The sequence below is a fragment of the Aulonocara sp. 'chitande type north' Nkhata Bay genome, linkage group LG13 (assembly GCF_057382095.1).
Source record: "Aulonocara sp. 'chitande type north' Nkhata Bay isolate Kocher_YH1m ecotype deep benthic linkage group LG13, A_spYH_male_GT1.1, whole genome shotgun sequence".
Lineage (NCBI taxonomy): Eukaryota > Metazoa > Chordata > Actinopteri > Cichliformes > Cichlidae > Aulonocara > Aulonocara sp. 'chitande type north' Nkhata Bay.
The window spans coordinates 6813070-6832753 of NC_141356.1; the positions used below are offsets into that span (position 1 = coordinate 6813070).

The window sequence follows — 19684 nt, forward strand, 5'->3', positions numbered from 1 at the left end:
TAATTTTATACTAGATGCAAATTCAATCAATGATATAACTATGACACATATTCTGCTGTTAATATGTTAATATGATATAAGCTGCTAACATATAGAATAAAAAATAACTATAGCAATATAAGGTGCAACAATGTATAGACACATCTGAAGAAAAAAGTATTCTTTTCGGGTGTTTTTTCCCTTTCGATTCGTTTCCTCTTTTAACGCGTGTTTTGATTGGCTCTCTCCGACCCTTGTAACCAATCAGCCTCCGCCTGCTATGGAGGAAGGAATAAATGCAAGATGGCTCCTCATATAAAAACAGTCTTCTGGGTCGTCCTCAACGTGCAACAAAATAACTCTTTAAATCTTATCAGGTTAAAATATTTATCTGCGAAGAGTTCTGAGGGGTGAACTGGGCTTTATGTTAATGGTACTTGGCGATATTTTGTGGAAGAAGACAGCAGAGAGACGACCGGGGCAACTTTGAAGACATGAATTGGTTGTGAACTCTCTCTCTTTGGTAGACAGAAGCACACTGTTGGGGCCTCGGCTAGCTAGCGGTAGCTGCTAGCTAGCTAATGACTGTCTGCTGTTATCTGTCGTACTGGAAACAGCGTAGCAAGAAAAGTTTCAAGTTGTCGGGTGCCTGTTGGATGTAGGACGCTGAAGTGCCCACAATAACTGACCATGGCTGTATCGAGGTAAGATACGTCTGTAGTAGCTCTGTTTATCTATCCCAGGGTTTTTTTAGCTATTAGCTAGCGGGCTTGCTAATACCTGCTAGCTTTTGATTAGGAAGAGAATGGCATGGCGACGCCTGACAAACGTTAGCAAGTGTAATGTTACAGTGTGAATTGGTCGCCTCTTGTGATATCCCTCGAAGTGTTAACGTAAGTTTGGGCTCGTGTTCACTTTCAGGTGCGACATTAAAATACATCCCAGTACTCTGTAACACTCTGCTGATGCCGGCGTTAAGTACAGGTTAATTAACGTTGCTGTGGAGTTATGTCAGTAAAGCTGCTTTGCAAACAAGAGATGCCACCACTGGCTAGCCGCCTCTGCATGCACAACCAGTTAATGTCAGTGTCCGGAACAGTTGCACCTGTAAGTCAACCGTAAATACACTCAGGTGTAGTCCACCTATAGTTTGTTGGGGGATTGTTGTTATGTTGTTTCTCTGGTACTGAAGACTTCACGGCTCTTGTGTAGCTGATGGCATGTAAGTCCAGTTTTCTGATTCCAGCCCAGCAGGTTTTCCTTATAGATCAAGAAGATCCTTTATGAAACTTCTTAAGTGCTCCAGTTCATGCCTTTGCATTGTAACAAAACACAGAGATGGCAGGGATAATTTTGACTTAAGTGTGTTTCAGGGGCTAGTTTAGTTTTCATAACAGCACACTAAACAGGGGTCACATAGGAACACTGCACACAGAAGGGGGGGAAATAAAGGGGGGGGGGGCATCCTTCTTACCTCCTCTGCCTTCAGAGTTCATTACACAGAGTGAATCATGAAAATCACACACCCACATCTGAAAGATTTTAAAAAACACAAAAGAAAAGCCCATTGCATTCCAAAGCAAATGCTGCATTGGAAAAGTTCTGAAAGTAAATGACTCCAACAATGGTTAAATATAAGAGAAGTATACTTCTCTAATATTTAACCAGTTATGTTAATATTAGAAACCTAAACAGTCACACTTCGATGATAGTTTTTTTTTTTTTAAGTCCAAATTTTAAAACTGATTTTTAGAGACGTTTGATTTCTTCCAAATATTCTTGTTGTAAACAGAATTTCTAAAATTTGTGTCGAGTCCACGTGTTGTGTGTATATTAGTGTGCGTTCATCTCTTGTCCAGATTAAGTGTTTGTAGAACCTGAAGGGATATCTGCACATCCCTAATCCACTTCACTTTATTAATAGACTGCTAATGACCTTGGTGAAAGACTGGAATCATTAGGCAGGTTGCTTGGGTGCAAAGCCAAGAAAATAAAGTAGTGACTCTTTTAATTAGTTTACATCTTTAATTATTTGCACCGTAGAGCATCAAAAACAGATGGACTGATCGTAAAATTCCAGGATGATGCAGATTTAATTAATTAATTAATTTTAAATTAACTCCAATTATATTAATGGGTAACATTGAGAGCTTCATTCTTAGGAAAAAAATGCTTTCAGTATCTTAAATCTTCATTACATCATGTTTGAACATTAAGTGATCCAACAGGTTAATGTTCTGCTGCCACTGTTAAACATTGTGTAATTTGCTGACTGGACAGTGGCTGTCAAGAAGGTCCACGCTGATGTTCTACTGACTACTTTCAACCTTGATTTGTTTTCTTTTGTGTGCTTCTTGTAACCTGTCTTTAGACTTGACCGATTATTTATCCTGCTCGACACTGGAACCACACCAGTAACCAGGAAAGCAGCAGCCCAGCAGCTTGGAGAAGTGGTTAAACTCCACCCACATGAGCTTAATAACCTCTTATCAAAGGTGTGTATTTTCATATAATTGTGATTAGCTGTGAGGGTTGTCACAGGCTATCGAGCAGAAAAAATATTTTTCTGTGTATATTCATGTGTACACACCTTCATAGCTGTAAGGTGTACATATGTGACAAATATTTTGAGAATTTCTTGCAAAAGAAGAACAATATTTTTAAGTTGTCTGTAGTAGTGCAATGCTTCTGGTGACTTGACGCCATATTTGCTTTGCATGTTTGCTGTCCAAATAGAGTTGGTTATGCAGACTGCAACTGTTTTTGTGTAGTTGCTGGTGAACTTTTTCTCAGCTTCAAGTTGGGACTTAAAGGGAAAGAAAACCCAGCAGTATCAGAATGTCGTCTTTGTTTGTTTTTTCTAAACAACCCTGTTGGCTATACCAGCCTGAGTATCCATAAGTGCTCTCACACTCAGATGTGTGGAATATTAATAATGTCTTAAGGCATCTATGTTTCCAACCAGATTAATGAGCTGAGCTTCATTATTGTATACAGAACAATCCTATAGTCTTGAGCTTTGTGAGATTGTATGGGGTTTAACTGGGGCGCTTTTCTCTTATCACAGTTTACAATCAGGTGTATATTAAGTTGCAGTGATGAATGCTCAATTTAAACATGGGCAAATTTTCAAATAACAATGTCAGATTATGTACAAGTAATTCCTGTGCATCACAAGATCAGACTCTATATGTTTTTGTTTTTGTCAGCAGCTGTCTTAAAATATGGCTATCTTGGGTACACCTCTTTGGCTGTATCTGTTAAAACTTTCTGTTTGCAGCCAATTGTACAAAGAGTCAATGCAATCTCTTTTCTGTCATTTATAAGGTCTTGACCTATCTAAGGAGTCCCAATTGGGACACCCGTATAGCAGCAGGCCAAGCTGTAGAGGCCATTGTGAAGAATATTCCTGAATGGAAACCAGCTCCAAAGCCTAAAGAAGGTGAGCATTTGTGCCTTCTCATTAAAATATTTAAGTGATGAGTTGGAGGTATATGCATCACAATAATCATTTGTTTTTGTGAAGTGATCTATTCTTTTGGTCAAACATGCTTATGAAAAAATTCAGACCACATAGGTTTGACTTAGGTTTCATATCAGTTCATAAAGTGACTGTTTTGTGTGAAAACTTGCGTACTAATTATTAGGTGCTTAAGGGTGTAATTGAATACATACTGGTTTAACACATGATGCCCTCTGTTGTGAACTGGAAAAGATGCCTAAAGTAGGTGTCCATGCCCCAAATTGATGTCTTTTTGTCTGTTTAGTTTCACACTAATTAATATTTTTTGTAAAATAGTGAAATGTTGCATCATTGTCTTTTTGTTTTTGCGAGTTATAACCTTCTCTGTGTTATATGCTCTGTGCTAATTTACCTACAATTTGAATATTGCACCTTCCCTTTCATTTTCACTTGGCTACACCATTTGAAATGACAATTTAATATTATGAAACTTTGTGTTTGTTCTGTAAAGAGTCCTGTGAAGACCTGTCTCCAGAAGAAACATCTTGCGACCGGTTGAGTTTCTACCACTTTGACATCTCCCGCCTGCTGAAACACGGGGCATCTCTGCTGGGATCTGCTGGGGCCGAATTTGAGCTGCAGGATGACAAAACTGGTTTGTAGTGACTCTTCAAATATTATTTCAGCTGCAATAACATCTATGCTCTTACACCCTCTCCCATGCACACGTCTGAACCTGCACGGCCTCTTGTCTGATTGTATGTGGCGTTTACCAAAGTGGAAGATTTTAAATCTGCATTTTCCTGCTTGTTTTTTTCCATTGAGGAAAGACATTATCTAATAAGTTTTTGATTTAAAATGAAGACCATTGTAACAGGTTGAAATGTGTTTGGACAAATGCCAGTCAAACCTGACCATTAAGACTGCTTTGTTACAAATTTGAATACAGTTTGAAAGGAGAAAGTTGTTCGTTCTTATCTTTTGGTGGTCATTTGAATTTGTAGTTCCTGTGTATGTCGTAACGCACGTAATGTCGTTTCCCTTTGGCCTCATTTGACTTCTCATTCTTGGTCCCAATATTACTGTTTACTAAATTTAACAAGTTCAGTGTGACATTCAAGACCATTCATAATGCTGTCTGTTGTTTAACGTAAATCTTTTGTTTGTTTGGGGGGTTTTTTGTCAGCTACATGCACTTTGAGCCAAAGTTTCTAAAGTTTCCAGCCAACTTCCTGTCATTTGTTCTCAGGTGAGATGGACCCCAAAGAACGTCTTGCATGCCAGAGAAAGCTTCTTCAGAAGAAGTTGGGTCTAGATATGGGTGCTGCTATTGGGATGAACACAGATGAGCTGTTCAACGACGAGGACCTGGACTATACCTGTCAACCCAATGCCCTCAGAGCACACGGAAGCAAAGCCACAGCTGGATCCAGCTCCGGAAACCACTTGGTGAGTCTCACTCGGACCTCTCGAGTCACCATATGTTAGCACACATTTTGTCTCTTTGAGTTTAATGAATTGTCAAAGGGAAGTCTTAAACATACCTCTCAGTGTAGCCAGAACTTTTTAGGCTTAAAAGATGCTATTGCAGTTTATACCTATACCTGTTGCACTGCAGTATTAAAAACTTGTCTGTGCCAGATTTGTTTTTGTTTTGTTTGTAAATGGGTCATGTAGTTTGATTTTCATGTCGTGGGCCCTTTTTGTGAAGTTCTGCACGCTTCCTGTGAGTATGCACGGCATAGCAATAGAGTAGATTCATCATCTTTTTTTATTTCTGCCTCATCAATATTTGTGGCAGCTTCCAGTTGTTGAAACTGTCACTATGGTTCTTCATTTGCTGGAACACTTGTTTGCAGAAAGTCAAGCACAGGATGAGGAAATTAAAATGGTTTGTGTGTGAATAGGCAGAGGGAATGCTGTTGTTAAGTCAAATTGTTGAATGTTGTCATTGTGTTTCTTAAATTTGTAAAGTCTTAGTTCAAACTATAGAATCAAAGACATTCCTTTGTCTCTGACCACCTGTCCAGCCAATTTGGTGCTGGGTGAGGCTGACGTGGGTTTTATTGTAGATACATTGTATCTGAAAGATCTGTTTCTTGTGTTGTACACTTCCTGCTTTTATGATCCTTTTGGTGAGCAGGAACACACACATACACAGTGCCTTGTCTTAGCACCATTGGGGGGGTTTTACAGTGGGAGGTGCTTGTGCTGTGATGTGTATTGTAACAGTTTGTCAATAGAGAGCTGCTCTTTGAAGGATTTGGGCTAGAGACAGGTGATGAGCATTATGCTCCACCACCTGGTTCTGACCAAAGCTCTCCCTCGTTAGCGAGTTAAAGACCGGTTGAAGATGTTCTGTCTTGTTTTTCGTTCTTCATGAGGAATAAGTCTCTAAACTAGCGGGGCCTGTGGAAACAGACTCAACAGCTGTCAGCTTAGAGTTGCTGTTTATTATAATTGGAAAGTTTTCTTGAAACAGTATCCCCACTTTGAGATTCACTAGAGGAGGAATTTCTTAATTAACACCACTCTTTTGTTTTTTAGACCATTCAGGCAGCTGAATTGATCGACTCAGAGTTCCGACCAGGCATGAGCAGTCGTCAGAAAAATAAGGCTAAGAGGATGGCCAAGTTGGTAGCAAAGCAAAGATCCAGAGACATGGATCCTAATGAAAAGAGGTAGGACTATCTATATATTCTGGATTCTAATCAAAACTGTATGTTTGGAAGAGTGCATGTGTTGTATTTTACATGGGGTTTGTTTTTTTTTTTGTTGTTTTTTTGTCAGCGTACTTACAGTTTTTTAAGATTCGAGAGTTATCATATCCTGTGACTTTCATTTGTCTTTAACCTTTAGTAACGACAGTTTTGAAGGTGAACCTGAGGAGAAACGAAGAAAAACCACCAACGTAGTCACTGAGCAACCAGCAACAGAGCATAAGATCCTAGTCGACAACGTTCCGGATAACTCCAGTCTATTCGAGGAGGTAAGCAATCAGAAACAAGTCGGTGAAGCTGGTATAGATGACAGTGTCAGATAGCTGATGCGTTATTGTTTTCTCCTTAGACGAACGAGTGGCCTCTCGAGAGCTTCTGTGAGGAGCTTTGCAATGACCTCTTCAATCCCTCGTGGGAGGTAAAAACACAATACTTATTTTCACTTGATAATGTAAGTTGAATGAGAGGGGGTAGAGTGGGCTCAAAGAATAACCACATGTGTTGTTTCTCAGGTTCGTCATGGTGCAGGCACCGGTCTTAGAGAAATCCTCAAGTCCCATGGTGCTGAGGGAGGGAAGGTGGTGGGAAGCACTGCAGAACAGGTAGGTCTCAACCACATCTTCAGGCTTTTTTTTTTTTTTTCTTTTTTTTTTTAAACAGCTGAGTGAGAATCGGAAATGACCCAGACTGTACTGATATTTTGATGCAGATGTTACGGCAGCATCAGGAATGGATAGAAGACGTGGTCATCCGGCTGCTGTGTGTCTTTGCTTTGGACCGCTTTGGCGATTTTGTATCTGATGAGGTAGGTTTGTTTGTTTATCAACAAATGTTTTTTGAACATATTTGTCCTAGAGTTTTTCCACTCCTTTGTACATTCCCTTACGCGCCTTACTGAAAGGTTCAGCACTCTCCATTCCAGGAATTTACAGGCTGTGTAGGGACAATGCTAAAGGTTACTGTTTTGTTTTTGTTTTTTTTGGGGGGGGGGGGTTGTTTTGTTTTTTGTTTTTTTTGTTTTTTAAGTGTGACACATGTATATAATAAACTTTTTTTTTTTTTGATTGGGTGCTACATTTCTTTATAAAATTCCTTCCAAAATCACTGTTTTCAAAGAAATTAAAGTAAATTCTCAGTAAATTATTAATTTAGCATAAACTAGATAAACTAGGACTTCACAGATGCAGGGAATTGAGGTCTGATTGTGACAGTGTGTTACCATGTTTAGCCTGTAGGAGGAAGCCAAACTTTTTACTTATGTTTGTCAGATGTGTGTCACTCAGCTCAATCTGTGTCTTTGGCTTTGATTTAACTCTTTCTATCACAATCTTGCTCTCTTCCTTTTGACAGGTAGTGGCTCCTGTTAGGGAGACGTGTGCTCAGACACTGGGTGTGGCCCTTCGCCACATGAATGAATCTGGTGTTTCGAGGACGGTAGATGTCCTACTGAAGCTGCTGAAAGAGGACCAGTGGGAGGTGCGTCATGGAGGCCTGCTGGGAATCAAGTATACCTTGGCTGTTCGTCAGGTACACCATCTCTATCACTGTGCATATGATGAGTTTTGAATAAGAATAGCAAGATTCGACATTGTATTTGATTCGAGTAGCGTGTGGCCATGAATGTGAATTGTGGGGAACAGGAGGTGTTATACTTGGACAAAAAGCTTTTTTCAGACTGGACGCATATGTTCTCGTTGTTATCTCGCTTTCTGATGCTGTATACACACATGCTGATTTTCATCTTCTCTTTTGTGTCAAAGGACTTGATTGCTGTTTTACTTCCCCGTGTGCTCCCTGCAATCACAGACGGCCTACAGGACTTGGATGACGATGTCAGGGCCGTGGCAGCTGCAGCCCTCATCCCTGTGGTCAGGGGCTTGGTGCAGCTACTGCCCAATAAGGTGTGAAACAAAACCAGTTTCAATTTCTGTGGTGAAATGTGCATTCTGTTAGTAGTTAAACTTTCTGCTGTCCTTGTTGCTTATTAATTTAGTCTGAAAACTTAATGTCTCTCAGGTACCCTTCATAGTGAACACACTATGGGATGCACTTTTAGACCTGGACGATCTGACTGCTTCCACCAATAGTATTATGACTTTGCTGTCCTCGCTGCTAACCTATCCACAGGTTCGACAATGCAGGTCAGTTTCAAGCTTATGCAAAAAAGAGACTAATAAAGTAATATATCAAAAAATACTGTTGATTTATTGAATAATAGGAGACTCACAATACCAGAAATTGGTTCCAGCGATTCCATATTTCAAACCTTGACTCCAAACCATACACAGCTTTTGCAGGGTGTCTTCATAAGAGCATTAAGTGCTGTCATAGAATTTTGTCAGTGACCTGACATTAACTGACATTATTAGTAACTTGGGGTGAAAGCCAACTCACAACAGTACTTTGTGTTAAACACTTTTTAAATGACCTAATTTTCCATAAAAGGGCACAAACAGACAATACACCCCACAGAACCACAAGCACAAAATTAGACGAGCGCCAACTCTTTAGCTATGACCCTTTTTTTTTCTCATCCCAGCATGCAGCAGTCACTAACTGTTCTGGTTCCTCGGGTATGGCCATTCTTGAGACACACTATATCATCAGTAAGACGAGCAGCACTGGAAACGCTTTACACACTACTGTCTAAAGCTGACCAGGTAAAGATCTAACAATAATAATCGGATAGTACATCTACATGTATTTACAAAAATATGAGCAAAATATTTCTTTTGTTTTGTTTTTTTAGCTCTTAATCCAGCTTTAAACTGAATTGCATCCCTAATAATAAGGTGGCGTTTTTGTGGTTTTGCTGTTCCAGAGCTGTGCAGCGTGGATAAATCCCATCCTACAAGACATGCTGCGGCATATCTTCCAGTCTTGCATACTAGAGAGCAATGAGGAAATCCTTGAACTGATCCTAAAGGTTTGTTACATGACTCGCCTAACTACTTTGGGTTAAATGACAAACTCTGTCCAACTTTGGTTATAAAACACAGCTGGAACGATACAGACGATGCTGTATTGTCGATTTTTAATGTAAATGTTAAATTTTTTATTTTTTTTTATACTTGGATAGCACATATGGGAGACTTTGATTTTTTTGCATTGTTAATCTGCATCTTTTATGTGCAGGTGTGGATGGAGCTGCTGTCTCAGGCCCCCCAACAGTATGTGGTAGCAGCCAGCTGTCCATGGATGGGTGCCTGGCTCTGTCTCATGATGCAAGCTTCCCACATTCCAATAGACCTGAACATGCTGCTGGAAGTAAAAGCCCGCTCCAAGGTTGTATACTTTATCTTTATACACATAAAAACTTTTATTTTCAGCGTATCTTTTGTTTTAGAAGTAGGAAGGAGCAATTTTACAGTGACAGGAATTAATATTAAACAAAAGGTCAGCATGACATAATTTGGAATGATTCAGTGTTTCCACTTCTATTTTTATCAATGGGTTCACGCAAATAATGCAGATTCCCTATCACACAAGTCAGTGCACCTTGCTGTGGTTGCTAGGTTACAGACTGGCAGACAATAAGAGTCTTACAGCCATGTTCTGCATTTTTGAGCCAGTGGAGCTTAAACCTTAACCGTCTGGAGGAGGAAATAAGAGACAGGGGATGCACTGGCACACAGAAGTGTGCACCCACCCACCAAGTGGCTTAAATGCCGGTTTAACGAGGTGTGGCGGAACTGAGGAACAATAAAAAGAACTTGGGATGGACAGGTTTGCTTTGCATGTAATGAACTAATAGTGTTAAAAGAAGGGAAGCGGACAAATGTCTACAGAAGGTGTCTTTCCACTCTTAAAACCACGTCAAACATGTAGATTTGGCATCTTCTGAAATAAAACAAACTTTAACTAATATCATGTTGTTCAAACAGGATAAATGTGGCACAAAGGGACGTCAAGCAAGCAGTCAGGTGAAGGAAACTGTTCAGGAATATATAGCGGGTGCAGAGACGGTGACAGATGACCCAGTTACGAGGGACTATGTAGTAGTTCGTGCTCGACTTATGGCTGCCAAGTAAGTTTTCATAGTTATAATGGGAAGAAAACTCTTTAACTTAATGATCTTTAACTCTCAAGAAATAACTGGAATTGCTGACTAAGTGATCGAGGTTGCGTTTGCACTGACTGCTCTCTTTGTACCTGTGCAATCCAGATTGCTGGGGGCTTTGTGTCGGTGTATTTGTGACCCTCAACTCAATGCTGCATCCCAGGAGATCAGACCAGCAGAATCTTTGGCTCAGCTATTGCTCTTCCATCTCAACTCCAAGTCTGCCCTGCAGCGAATCGCAGTGGCATTAGTGCTTTGTGACTGGGCTGCACTGCAGAAGGTAAAATTCAGTTGTTGAGATTTTTTTTTGTTTTTTTTTTGTTAAATAAGATTAAGATTTATTGACTTGGCAGCAAAGCAGAATCGGGCTTTCAGAAGCTGAAAGGTTTTCTCTCGTATCTTTTCAGGATTGTCAGTCGGTGTCATCCACCGTGCTGCCTCGTCTTCTGGCCATTCTGTCTGAGCAGCTGTATTATGATGAGATCGCCATCCCCTTCACACGCATGCAGAATGAGTGCAAGCAGCTGATTGCACTGCTTGCTGATGCCAACATAGACCTCAAGGACCGCCTCAATTGTAACGTTTTCACCATTGATCAAGCCAGTGAGCTGGTAAGTCAATACACACACATGTGCACTGATAAACCTTTGACACACGATTATTAGATGGGTGAAGCACCGTGATCTTTATTAGGATTTTGCAGCATGTTTGTCATCTAGGTATGGTGTCTCAACAAAACCATGAATGATTTTTGATCAAAAACTGTAACAATTCTTGGCTTCGAAGGTTAATGGATATTGCACTCTGTAACACATCACTCTTTTTCAATCACACCCTTTATCCCCCTCCTGCTTGTTCCCTAGGTAACCACCATCTTTGCAGAGTCAACAGCCGGGTTTAATGTAAAGTCCAAACAGTGGCCAGCCCTGGACAGCAAACGGCAGCAGGCTCAAGCGACTGTGATGGAGACCAGCACAGAATGGCAGCAGCTGCATCTGCGTGTGCACATGATCGCAGCCTGTGCCGTGATTAACCTGCAGGTGCTCCCCGACAAACTGAACCCACTCGTCAGGCCTCTGATGGAGGCCATCAAGAGGGAGGAGAACACCCTGATCCAAGGTTATGCTGCCTCTTTTATAGCCAAGCTGCTTCAACAGTGTGCCGGACGCTCGCCGTGCCCCAACCCTAAGATCATCAAAAACCTCTGTGCCTCAGCCTGTGTGGACTCTGCAACCACGCCCTCATCTGCTTGCCCCGTACCTCCGACACAGGAAAATGCCAAAGGTGAGACCTTTTGAAGCTTGGCTCTATTTTCAGTCTGTCAGCTGCAAACAGGATTTTAAATTTGGGGTTTCAGTGATGTTTTAAAAGGTTTGACTCGTGAATATAAAAATCATGTGTTAACACTGATGGTTTTCTTAATTGTCATGCTTTCAGGGGGTGGCTTGGAGAAAGACGGCATGCATCACATGGTCAATAAATCTCGAGGTATCATCACTCTGTATCGCCACCAAAGAGCTGCGTTTGCCATCACCAGTAAGAGGGGTCCAGCTCCTAAAGCGCCAAAAAACCCAACCACAGAGCTTCCTCCTGGCAGCACCATCAGCTCAGAGAATGATGAGGTACAGAAGAACTAAAGTACATTTTCAACACATTGAGCTTAAAACCAACAACGCCATGTTGTCTTTACTGTTCTTGGTCTTTTTTTCTTTCATTTCAGAGCAGGAAGCCATTTCTTATTCAGAGACGAGGTGCAGAGTTCGCCCTAACAACTATTGCACGGCACTTTGGTGCAGACCTCACAAAGTCTCTGCCATACCTTTGGGAGAATACGGTGGGACCACTGACGTCAGTGGCAACAGAAAATCAGTGCATTGGTATGTTGATTATGTTGATCAGATTTTGATCTTTGATAGACACTGGTGAAAATATCGTCACCTTGATTTTCACCAATATAGACCTGTAACTGTCACTTAGGAACATAAACTGTGCTATTTTAGATTTAATTGTAGATATCTTAGAAACTAAAAGCTGTATAGAGTCTCACGATTCAGTGATCAGTGGAATGAAAGGCCTCCTTTCACCGAACCGATTCTCTATATCCTTCCGTGTTTTCACATCGTTAAGATGTACAGAGTTGTTACTCTGAATCATTGTGTTTCATGTGTTGTAGATAGGCAGGCCCAGCTGGAGAGGGGCGACGCTGCAGCTCAGGAATTGGTCAACTCTCTACAAGTACTGGAAGTCATGGCAGGAGCCATGGCTGCCGAACTCAAGCCTTTGGTAAGTTTGATCCATTTTGACTGATTTACTTTGATCATTTTTTATGATTATCATGGATTTGGAATCCGTGACATTTTATGGAGATTGTTGGACTTTTTTTTTTTTTTTCCTTTTCCTGCAGTTATTGGAACACCTGCCCCATTTGTTCACCTGCCTCCAGCACCCATACACAGCAGTACGTCACATGGCAGCACGCTGTGTTGGTGTGCTTAGCAAGATAGCCACACTGGAGACCATGAACAGTTTCCTTGAGTGTGTATTACCCTGGTTAGCTGCTATTGATGACTGCACCAAACAAGAAGGCGCCATCGAGGCTTTAGCCTGTATCCTTCAGTGACATTACCTTTCAGTTTTTTTACCTTTCTGATATAAGAGCACTCCAGAACTGATTTATTTGTGCCTTTATTTAGTGTATTCCTGTGCTGTATTTTACTGTCCTTGACCAAGACTCCTGCAGGTGTCATGGAGCAGCTGGATGTGGACATTGTGCCCTATATCGTGCTGCTGGTGGTACCAGTGCTAGGCCGCATGAGCGACCCCAGCGACAGCATTCGTTTCATGGCCACACAGTGCTTTGCTACACTCATCCGCCTGCTGCCACTAGAGGTACGAGCACCCAGACAGCAGGCTAAAGTGCAGTTTTAATAATTATTTAATGTTTACATCAGGGATGTCAAACTCCTTTTACACTGTGACCTACATACAGGGTATAGAAGTTTAAGTACAAACTTGATCCCTGGGGTAGCTGTATATTAGAAAAAGAAGTACAATTGCCTCAAAATTTCTGCTGAGAAATAGTACTTTAGTAAATCTGTCGCCATGAATCCTGATCAGTAAGAAAGCTGTAAAACTTGTGAAAGTCCAGAATTTATACCTACCTTTACATTTTCCACAGCTGTACAGTGGACAGGATTGGAGTCTTTGCTGGGCAAATTTTGGCCCCCGAGCCTTATGTTTGACACCTCTGGTTTGGACTCTGAGTAATGTATTTTCCTCTTTTCTACCAGGCGGGTATACCAGACCCTCCTGCCATGTCTGCTGACCTGATCCGGCAGAAAGCTAGAGAACGTCACTTCCTGGAGCAGCTGCTAGATGGCAGAAAGTTGGAGAACTACAAAATCCCGGTGCCCATTAAAGCAGAGCTCCGGAAGTACCAGCAGGTTTGTGTCACGTTTAAGGATGCCCACCCTGTGGATATTTTGACACACGAACAACTTCTGGAACAGTTTAGTGCTTTAGTCTCATCACCTCCAGTGTGACCGTATTTCTGCCACATTAAAGACTGAGGTTCCCTTAAATGCGGAAGGCTGGCAACATAGATAGAGATGCTGACAACAAATGGTTTACTTTACAGTAAATTTTAAAGCAGTCAAATGGAGGTTAAGTAAATGTGCTGGCTCTTCTTTGAACTGGCTTCTAGCAGCTCTACTGAGAACAAATCTATCTCTGTAATACAGAAGTGAAGACATCCTGTTTGAAATGTTGCTGAAATCGCTGCCACATCCTCAGCATCACTAATGTAACTGACTCATAGGCACTGAAACTGATGGGTGTCATTGAAGAGATTGTTTTGATGACTTTTGTCTAATCATTAGTATGATTAACCAGTGAAACCTTGATATTCAGTGTTGTGGTATTTGAGCGTTGGTGTGTTTTAATCTTGCAGGATGGAGTGAACTGGTTAGCATTCCTGAACAAATACAAGCTGCATGGGATCCTGTGTGACGACATGGGTCTCGGCAAGACGCTGCAGTCCATCTGCATTCTGGCAGGCGATCACTACCTCAGGTACTAACAGCACTGTTACAGAGATGGAGTACGTGCTCAAATATATTATCTGTTTAAACAGTGCTATGCTACTCTATGCAGTCATTGTCAGAGGCTTAATAAGTGTGAGTTGTTTTACGCCCATTTTTAATGTGGTTTAAATGCAGACAAAACACGAGTAACCTCCACGAGAATAATTTTTATAGGTATTACTCGTCCACATGCCTTATTGCCCTATAAAAGACAGAATATGGTTTGACAGCTTGAATACCAGCGGTGGTCTGTCCAGGCTCGGTGCATTCTTAAAGCTGCCTTTGATCTTTGACCTTTAAAACTCTGATCCAGTCTCATGTTTGAAGCGCTGTGTTAGAAATTGTGACTCAGTGTGTGGGTGTGTGTGCGTGCGCGCGCGCTTCAGGGCACAGGAATATGCCAAGACTAAAGCAGCAGACTGCAGCCCCCTGCCCTCTCTGGTGGTGTGTCCTCCCACGCTGACTGGCCACTGGGTGGACGAAGTGGGCAAGTTCTGCGCCAAAGAGTACCTCAACCCGCTGCACTACACTGGGCCTCCTACAGAGCGGATGCGGTAAGGATTAGTCAGAGTTGACTGCAGGAGAATGATTCATGCTCTCATTTTTTTTGTAAAATTGAATAAGTGAGGAAGAACAGTTTGTGTGTGGGTAGAGATAAATGCATTTATTTGAAGCTAAGTAAACATGTACTTCTTTTCAGGCTGCAACACCAAGTGAAAAAACACAATCTTGTTGTAGCCTCTTACGATGTTGTCCGAAATGACATAGATTTTTTTAGGTGAGTGCTACTCCAAAGGTTTTTTGTTTTTTGTTTGTTTTTCTGTTTGTTTTTGTGTTTTCTGTTCTGCATTTTAAAGTGATTTTATTTCTTTTTACTTTTCTAGAAATATAAAATTTAATTACTGTATCCTCGATGAGGGTCATGTGATCAAGAATGGGAAAACCAAACTGTCCAAAGCCATAAAACAATTGGCTGCCAACTTCCGAGTCATTTTGTCAGGAACGCCCATTCAGGTGAGGCTTCCTTTGTGATCTGAAAAGGAAATGGAGATTTCCATTCTTTCCATGTTTTCTGCAGCTCAGAGTGGAATAATGTTTAATGCTCTAACTTCAGAATAATGTCTTGGAGCTCTGGTCGTTGTTCGACTTCCTAATGCCGGGCTTCCTCGGAACAGAAAGGCAGTTTGCTGCACGCTACGGTAAACCAATCCTAGCCAGCCGAGACGCCAAAAGCTCATCGAGGGAGCAGGAGGCAGGTATGTGAACCCCCTAGTTTTTGTTTGTTTTTTCAGATATTAGATTTTCTCTCATTCTATCTGGTTACTCTTACTGAATGTGGCCTACCATTAATGTTGCCTTCTCCATGTAGGAGTCCTGGCAATGGAGGCCCTGCATCGACAGGTACTACCCTTCCTTCTGAGGAGGATGAAGGAGGATGTCCTCCAGGATCTTCCTCCTAAAATAATTCAGGACTATTACTGCAACCTGAGCCCTCTACAGGTATTGACCCATAATGACCTTGGAGACATTCCACATTAGTATGATGAACAGTAGTTGGAATGTGTGTTTGCAAAGTCTTGGTTGGAATCCATGCTGGTAAAACTTGTTAGTGGCACAGTTTTATTGATTTTGGCTTCGTCACTGCCTGCAGGTTCAGCTGTATGAAGACTTTGCAAAGTCTAGAGCCAAGGCCAGTGTGGATGACAGCATCTCTGTAGCTTCTACAGAGGAGGAGGAAAAGCCCAAGCTGAAGGCCACAGGCCATGTCTTCCAGGTATGTGTGGTTTGATAAATGTGGTCTTTGCGGTTCATATGTGAAGAAAGTTTGTCCTGACCATAATGTGTAGCTTTGAATTGTTCCTTTCTGGTAAATGGAAAAGCAAATGTTTCTTAAATATTTATGCAGTAGAATATGGTGCCTGCATACCCCCCACATATTTTCCACACCATGGCAGAATATAAGACAGACAAAACAGTGGCCTGCTCATGAAAACTGTAGGCTTATAATCTCTCTTTTGCCTTTTACCCTTAAAATTTGACATTTGGAGATTTGACTCGTCAGTGAGGAAATTCTTGCTTGTCAGTGTCACACGGTTTCCTCATTTGTCCTCCTGATGACTGACATCTTAAAATCTGTATCAATGTTTTTTATTATTTGCATCTTATAAAACCTTACGTGAGTTTTTAACAGTCTTTCCTTTGCTGATGGTTCGCCGTGTTAATAGTTGGGTTTATGTCTTCATTCTTTAAGGCGCTGCAGTACCTGCGGAAGCTGTGTAACCACCCCAGCTTGGTCTTGACCCCTCAGCATCCAGAGTACAAACGCATCACTGAGCAGCTGGCAGGACAGAACTCAAGCTTGCGAGACATTCAGCACGCGCCAAAACTATCTGCTCTCAAACAGGTGAGATATCACTCTTCAGGTCATCTTTCTCACGTCTTCCGTGGACCAAGTGTTTGATCCTGATAACTTTTTGATTTTACACAAAGATATGTAGGAAGAAGAGATTCTATAAGGATGTTTGTTGTATTCAGTTATCCAACCGTTCACTTGTATCTGATTTCAAAGATGCCCCATGCCTTCAGTCTAACACGTTTCTGCTCTCAGCTGCTGTTGGACTGCGGACTTGGTGGTGGTGGAGGATCAGAGGGGGCCACTGAGGCAGTGGTGGCCCAACATCGTGTGCTAATCTTCTGTCAGCTGAAGAGTATGCTGGATATCGTTGAACATGACCTGCTGAAACCCAGACTGCCCACCGTCACATACCTGAGGCTGGATGGCAGCGTGCAGGCCGGCCAACGTCACTCTATAGTTTCCAGGTTAGCTCATCTGTACAGTTGCTCGCTGTCAAACACAGAAGTCTGCTCAATGCGAGTTTGCTAAATGAATGCAAGACTAGGATTTCTTCTTTCTGTGCCTCAGGTTTAACAATGACCCATCAATAGATGTGCTGTTGCTGACCACCCATGTTGGTGGTCTGGGTTTGAACCTGACTGGTGCAGATACCGTGGTGTTTGTGGAGCATGACTGGAACCCAATGAGGGACCTGCAGGCCATGGACCGTGCCCATAGGATAGGACAGGTACTGTTGTTGAACACACTTGCTCAGCAGAATATCAGTGTGTAGACAGATTTAGGCAGTCCAGGTTGTTTTGATGACTCTTAACCTTCCTCTGACACTGAAATTGCACAATCAAATCCCACGTAAAGAATTGACTTTCTTTTAGTTTCACATTGGATCAGCCTTGGATTGTATCAAGAGGCTGCTGCTGTCTAAAGCTAGTGATGCAAAGAGAAGCAGTTGAAATTAGATTGGCATGAAAGCATTTAGTACGTTCCATTTGTCTTTTGCAGAAACGGGTGGTGAACGTGTACAGGCTGATCACACGAGGTACGCTGGAGGAGAAGATCATGGGACTGCAGAAGTTCAAGATGAGCATCGCTAACACTGTTATAAGCCAAGAGAACGCCAGCCTGCAGAGCATGGGCACAGACCAGCTCCTCAACCTCTTCACACTCGACAAGGTGAGAGCAGCTCTGTCCTCTAGTGTTTGTACTATTGTTACTGATTTCTAATAACAGTCAAATTTTTATGTTCTCCACTAACACATGCACGCATCTTTCCCCTGTGTTTGGCTGAACTCCCTTGTCTGTAAATGTGTTTCAGGAGGATAAAGGTGAGAAGGGCGAGCAGTCATCAACCTCAGGAAAGACTTCCATGAAGTCAGTGCTGGACAGCTTGGGAGAGCTGTGGGACCAGCAGCAGTATGATTCAGAGTACAACCTGGACAGCTTCATGCACTCTCTGCAGTAGCACTGTGTGCAAGTCCACCCAGCATCCATCAGGCGTCTCGCCCTCTGGCCGAGCAGGACCCGGTCAGAGCGCGAGGAGACCCCTATTGCTGCAGCCACATGCCTAACACCGCCACCTTAAATAGAGTAACGTTAAGGAGTCCCTGAAGGATAATACTCTCAGTACATTTCCCACTGCGATTACTTACCCACAGCCAAAGACCTGAATCGTTGTCGTTCTACAGTCGATAGGTATGCAGCAACATCACTCAAACTTATTCTCATGAGGTAAGTTACCCAGGTCCTTTGCAAACCTGAGAGAATAAAACCATGTGATGATGTAACAACTGTGAAAGACGTCGTCTACAGTAGCGGAACGTTTTCCACTCTTTCAAGTGCACAGTGTTTCATAAGTAAAGTTATCATTTATAGTTACAGCAGCAGGCGCTACTTTTACAGCCTTCTACCCTCTGCTCATATCACATTGCCAGAGTAAACAGTGTTAACTGCTTCAGATGTTACTACCTAGATGCACCTTCCTCATGTGCGCCCTCTTCTACTACCGCCGCCACCTCTCACAAAGTCTTAAAACACCGTTATACCCACCTCTCTGCCTGATGGATACAAACATGTTTTTGTATGAGAAAAGGAAACAGGGAGAGAGTAACAAGAAGCCACAGGATGCCGTCACACAGTGCTGGCTTTTTATAGCACAACGCTGAGCTCAGGAGCGGGTTGTGCTATGTCAAGACGACTCCCGTTCTTCAGACCATGCCCTGGAAGAGTCTGTTCACAAAAAATGTGGTCATCAGGAGGCCCTGTTTGAGAAACTATATTCTGTGTCCACCTTCTCCACATGTACTGTAAAGAGACTGACCCGGGAAAGCACTGCGCGTCAAAGCAAGTTTACAGAGATGGAACTGAGGAGGCCAAGCTGTGGCTGGTACCTGAAACTTGTCATAAGTATTTTTAAAAAATGAATAGACTTGTACATAATTGTCTAATTGCTGCTTTTTGTTTATGATCTTGGGATTGTAATAAATTCTACAAACCTTTGAGTCATGTATTTTTCTTTGGACATCAATGGCCAGTAGATGGTGTGGTTGTACATCCAGGGAAAATAAAAACTAGAAGTGAATACATGTAACACATTTCCACATTGGTCTAATTTGAACCTAGGTAAATGCAAAATTTACCACTCCACAGGAAAGCATGGTTCAAATGGATCGGTGGGTAAATTTAATTTGTCTGATGCTAATTTGTAACTTTCTAAAGACATCTTGTACAAAAAGTGCTCAGAAAAGTGGGAATTTTATCAGAGGAAGGAGATTGTGCTATGTTTTGTTTCTTTTAAGCTAACGTTACAGTGTGTTTTTCATTCTCACAGCTTGACCTTTACATTTTCCAGTGTAATTTGTAAGTGGCCCAAGAGCACAGACCTTTAAATGTTACTGCGGGGGCCAAAGAGCGTAATGAAAGTTAGTATTGACAGATTTTTATTTTTCATGTTTGGGGGGGTTGCAGCAACAAACTCAGAAGCGGTAGTAAGCAGTAGCAGCATTAGAGCTCCATGTTTTTGAGTCACAG

The 19684-nt window shown here is 42.0% G+C and overlaps 1 protein-coding gene across 1 annotated transcript; it reads left to right on the forward strand.

Annotated features, from left to right (window-relative positions):
- Window positions 1-253: 253 nt before the first annotated feature.
- btaf1 (BTAF1 RNA polymerase II, B-TFIID transcription factor-associated) lies at window positions 254-19155 on the forward strand. Its single transcript, XM_086258401.1, has 38 exons — window positions 254-683; window positions 2351-2474; window positions 3307-3421; window positions 3954-4097; window positions 4692-4891; window positions 5990-6123; window positions 6302-6431; window positions 6512-6580; window positions 6675-6764; window positions 6872-6967; window positions 7513-7689; window positions 7923-8063; window positions 8179-8303; window positions 8702-8822; window positions 8984-9088; window positions 9298-9447; window positions 10047-10189; window positions 10328-10502; window positions 10630-10833; window positions 11086-11506; window positions 11660-11844; window positions 11943-12099; window positions 12396-12505; window positions 12627-12828; window positions 12963-13111; window positions 13513-13665; window positions 14172-14293; window positions 14691-14858; window positions 15005-15082; window positions 15189-15318; window positions 15419-15560; window positions 15674-15804; window positions 15956-16078; window positions 16556-16708; window positions 16913-17124; window positions 17228-17387; window positions 17660-17830; window positions 17973-19155. The coding sequence occupies exons 1-38, from the start codon at window positions 670-672 to the stop codon at window positions 18117-18119; spliced, it is 5571 nt and encodes a 1856-aa protein (XP_086114527.1). The 5' UTR covers window positions 254-669; the 3' UTR covers window positions 18120-19155.
- Window positions 19156-19684: the final 529 nt, after the last annotated feature.

Coding starts and splice junctions, on each gene's coding strand:
- btaf1 (XM_086258401.1), top strand. Junction 15,083..15,188: donor AATGACATAGATTTTTTTAG/GTGAGTGCTACT, acceptor TTACTTTTCTAG/AAATATAAAATTTAATTACT. Junction 15,805..15,955: donor GCAACCTGAGCCCTCTACAG/GTATTGACCCAT, acceptor CACTGCCTGCAG/GTTCAGCTGTATGAAGACTT.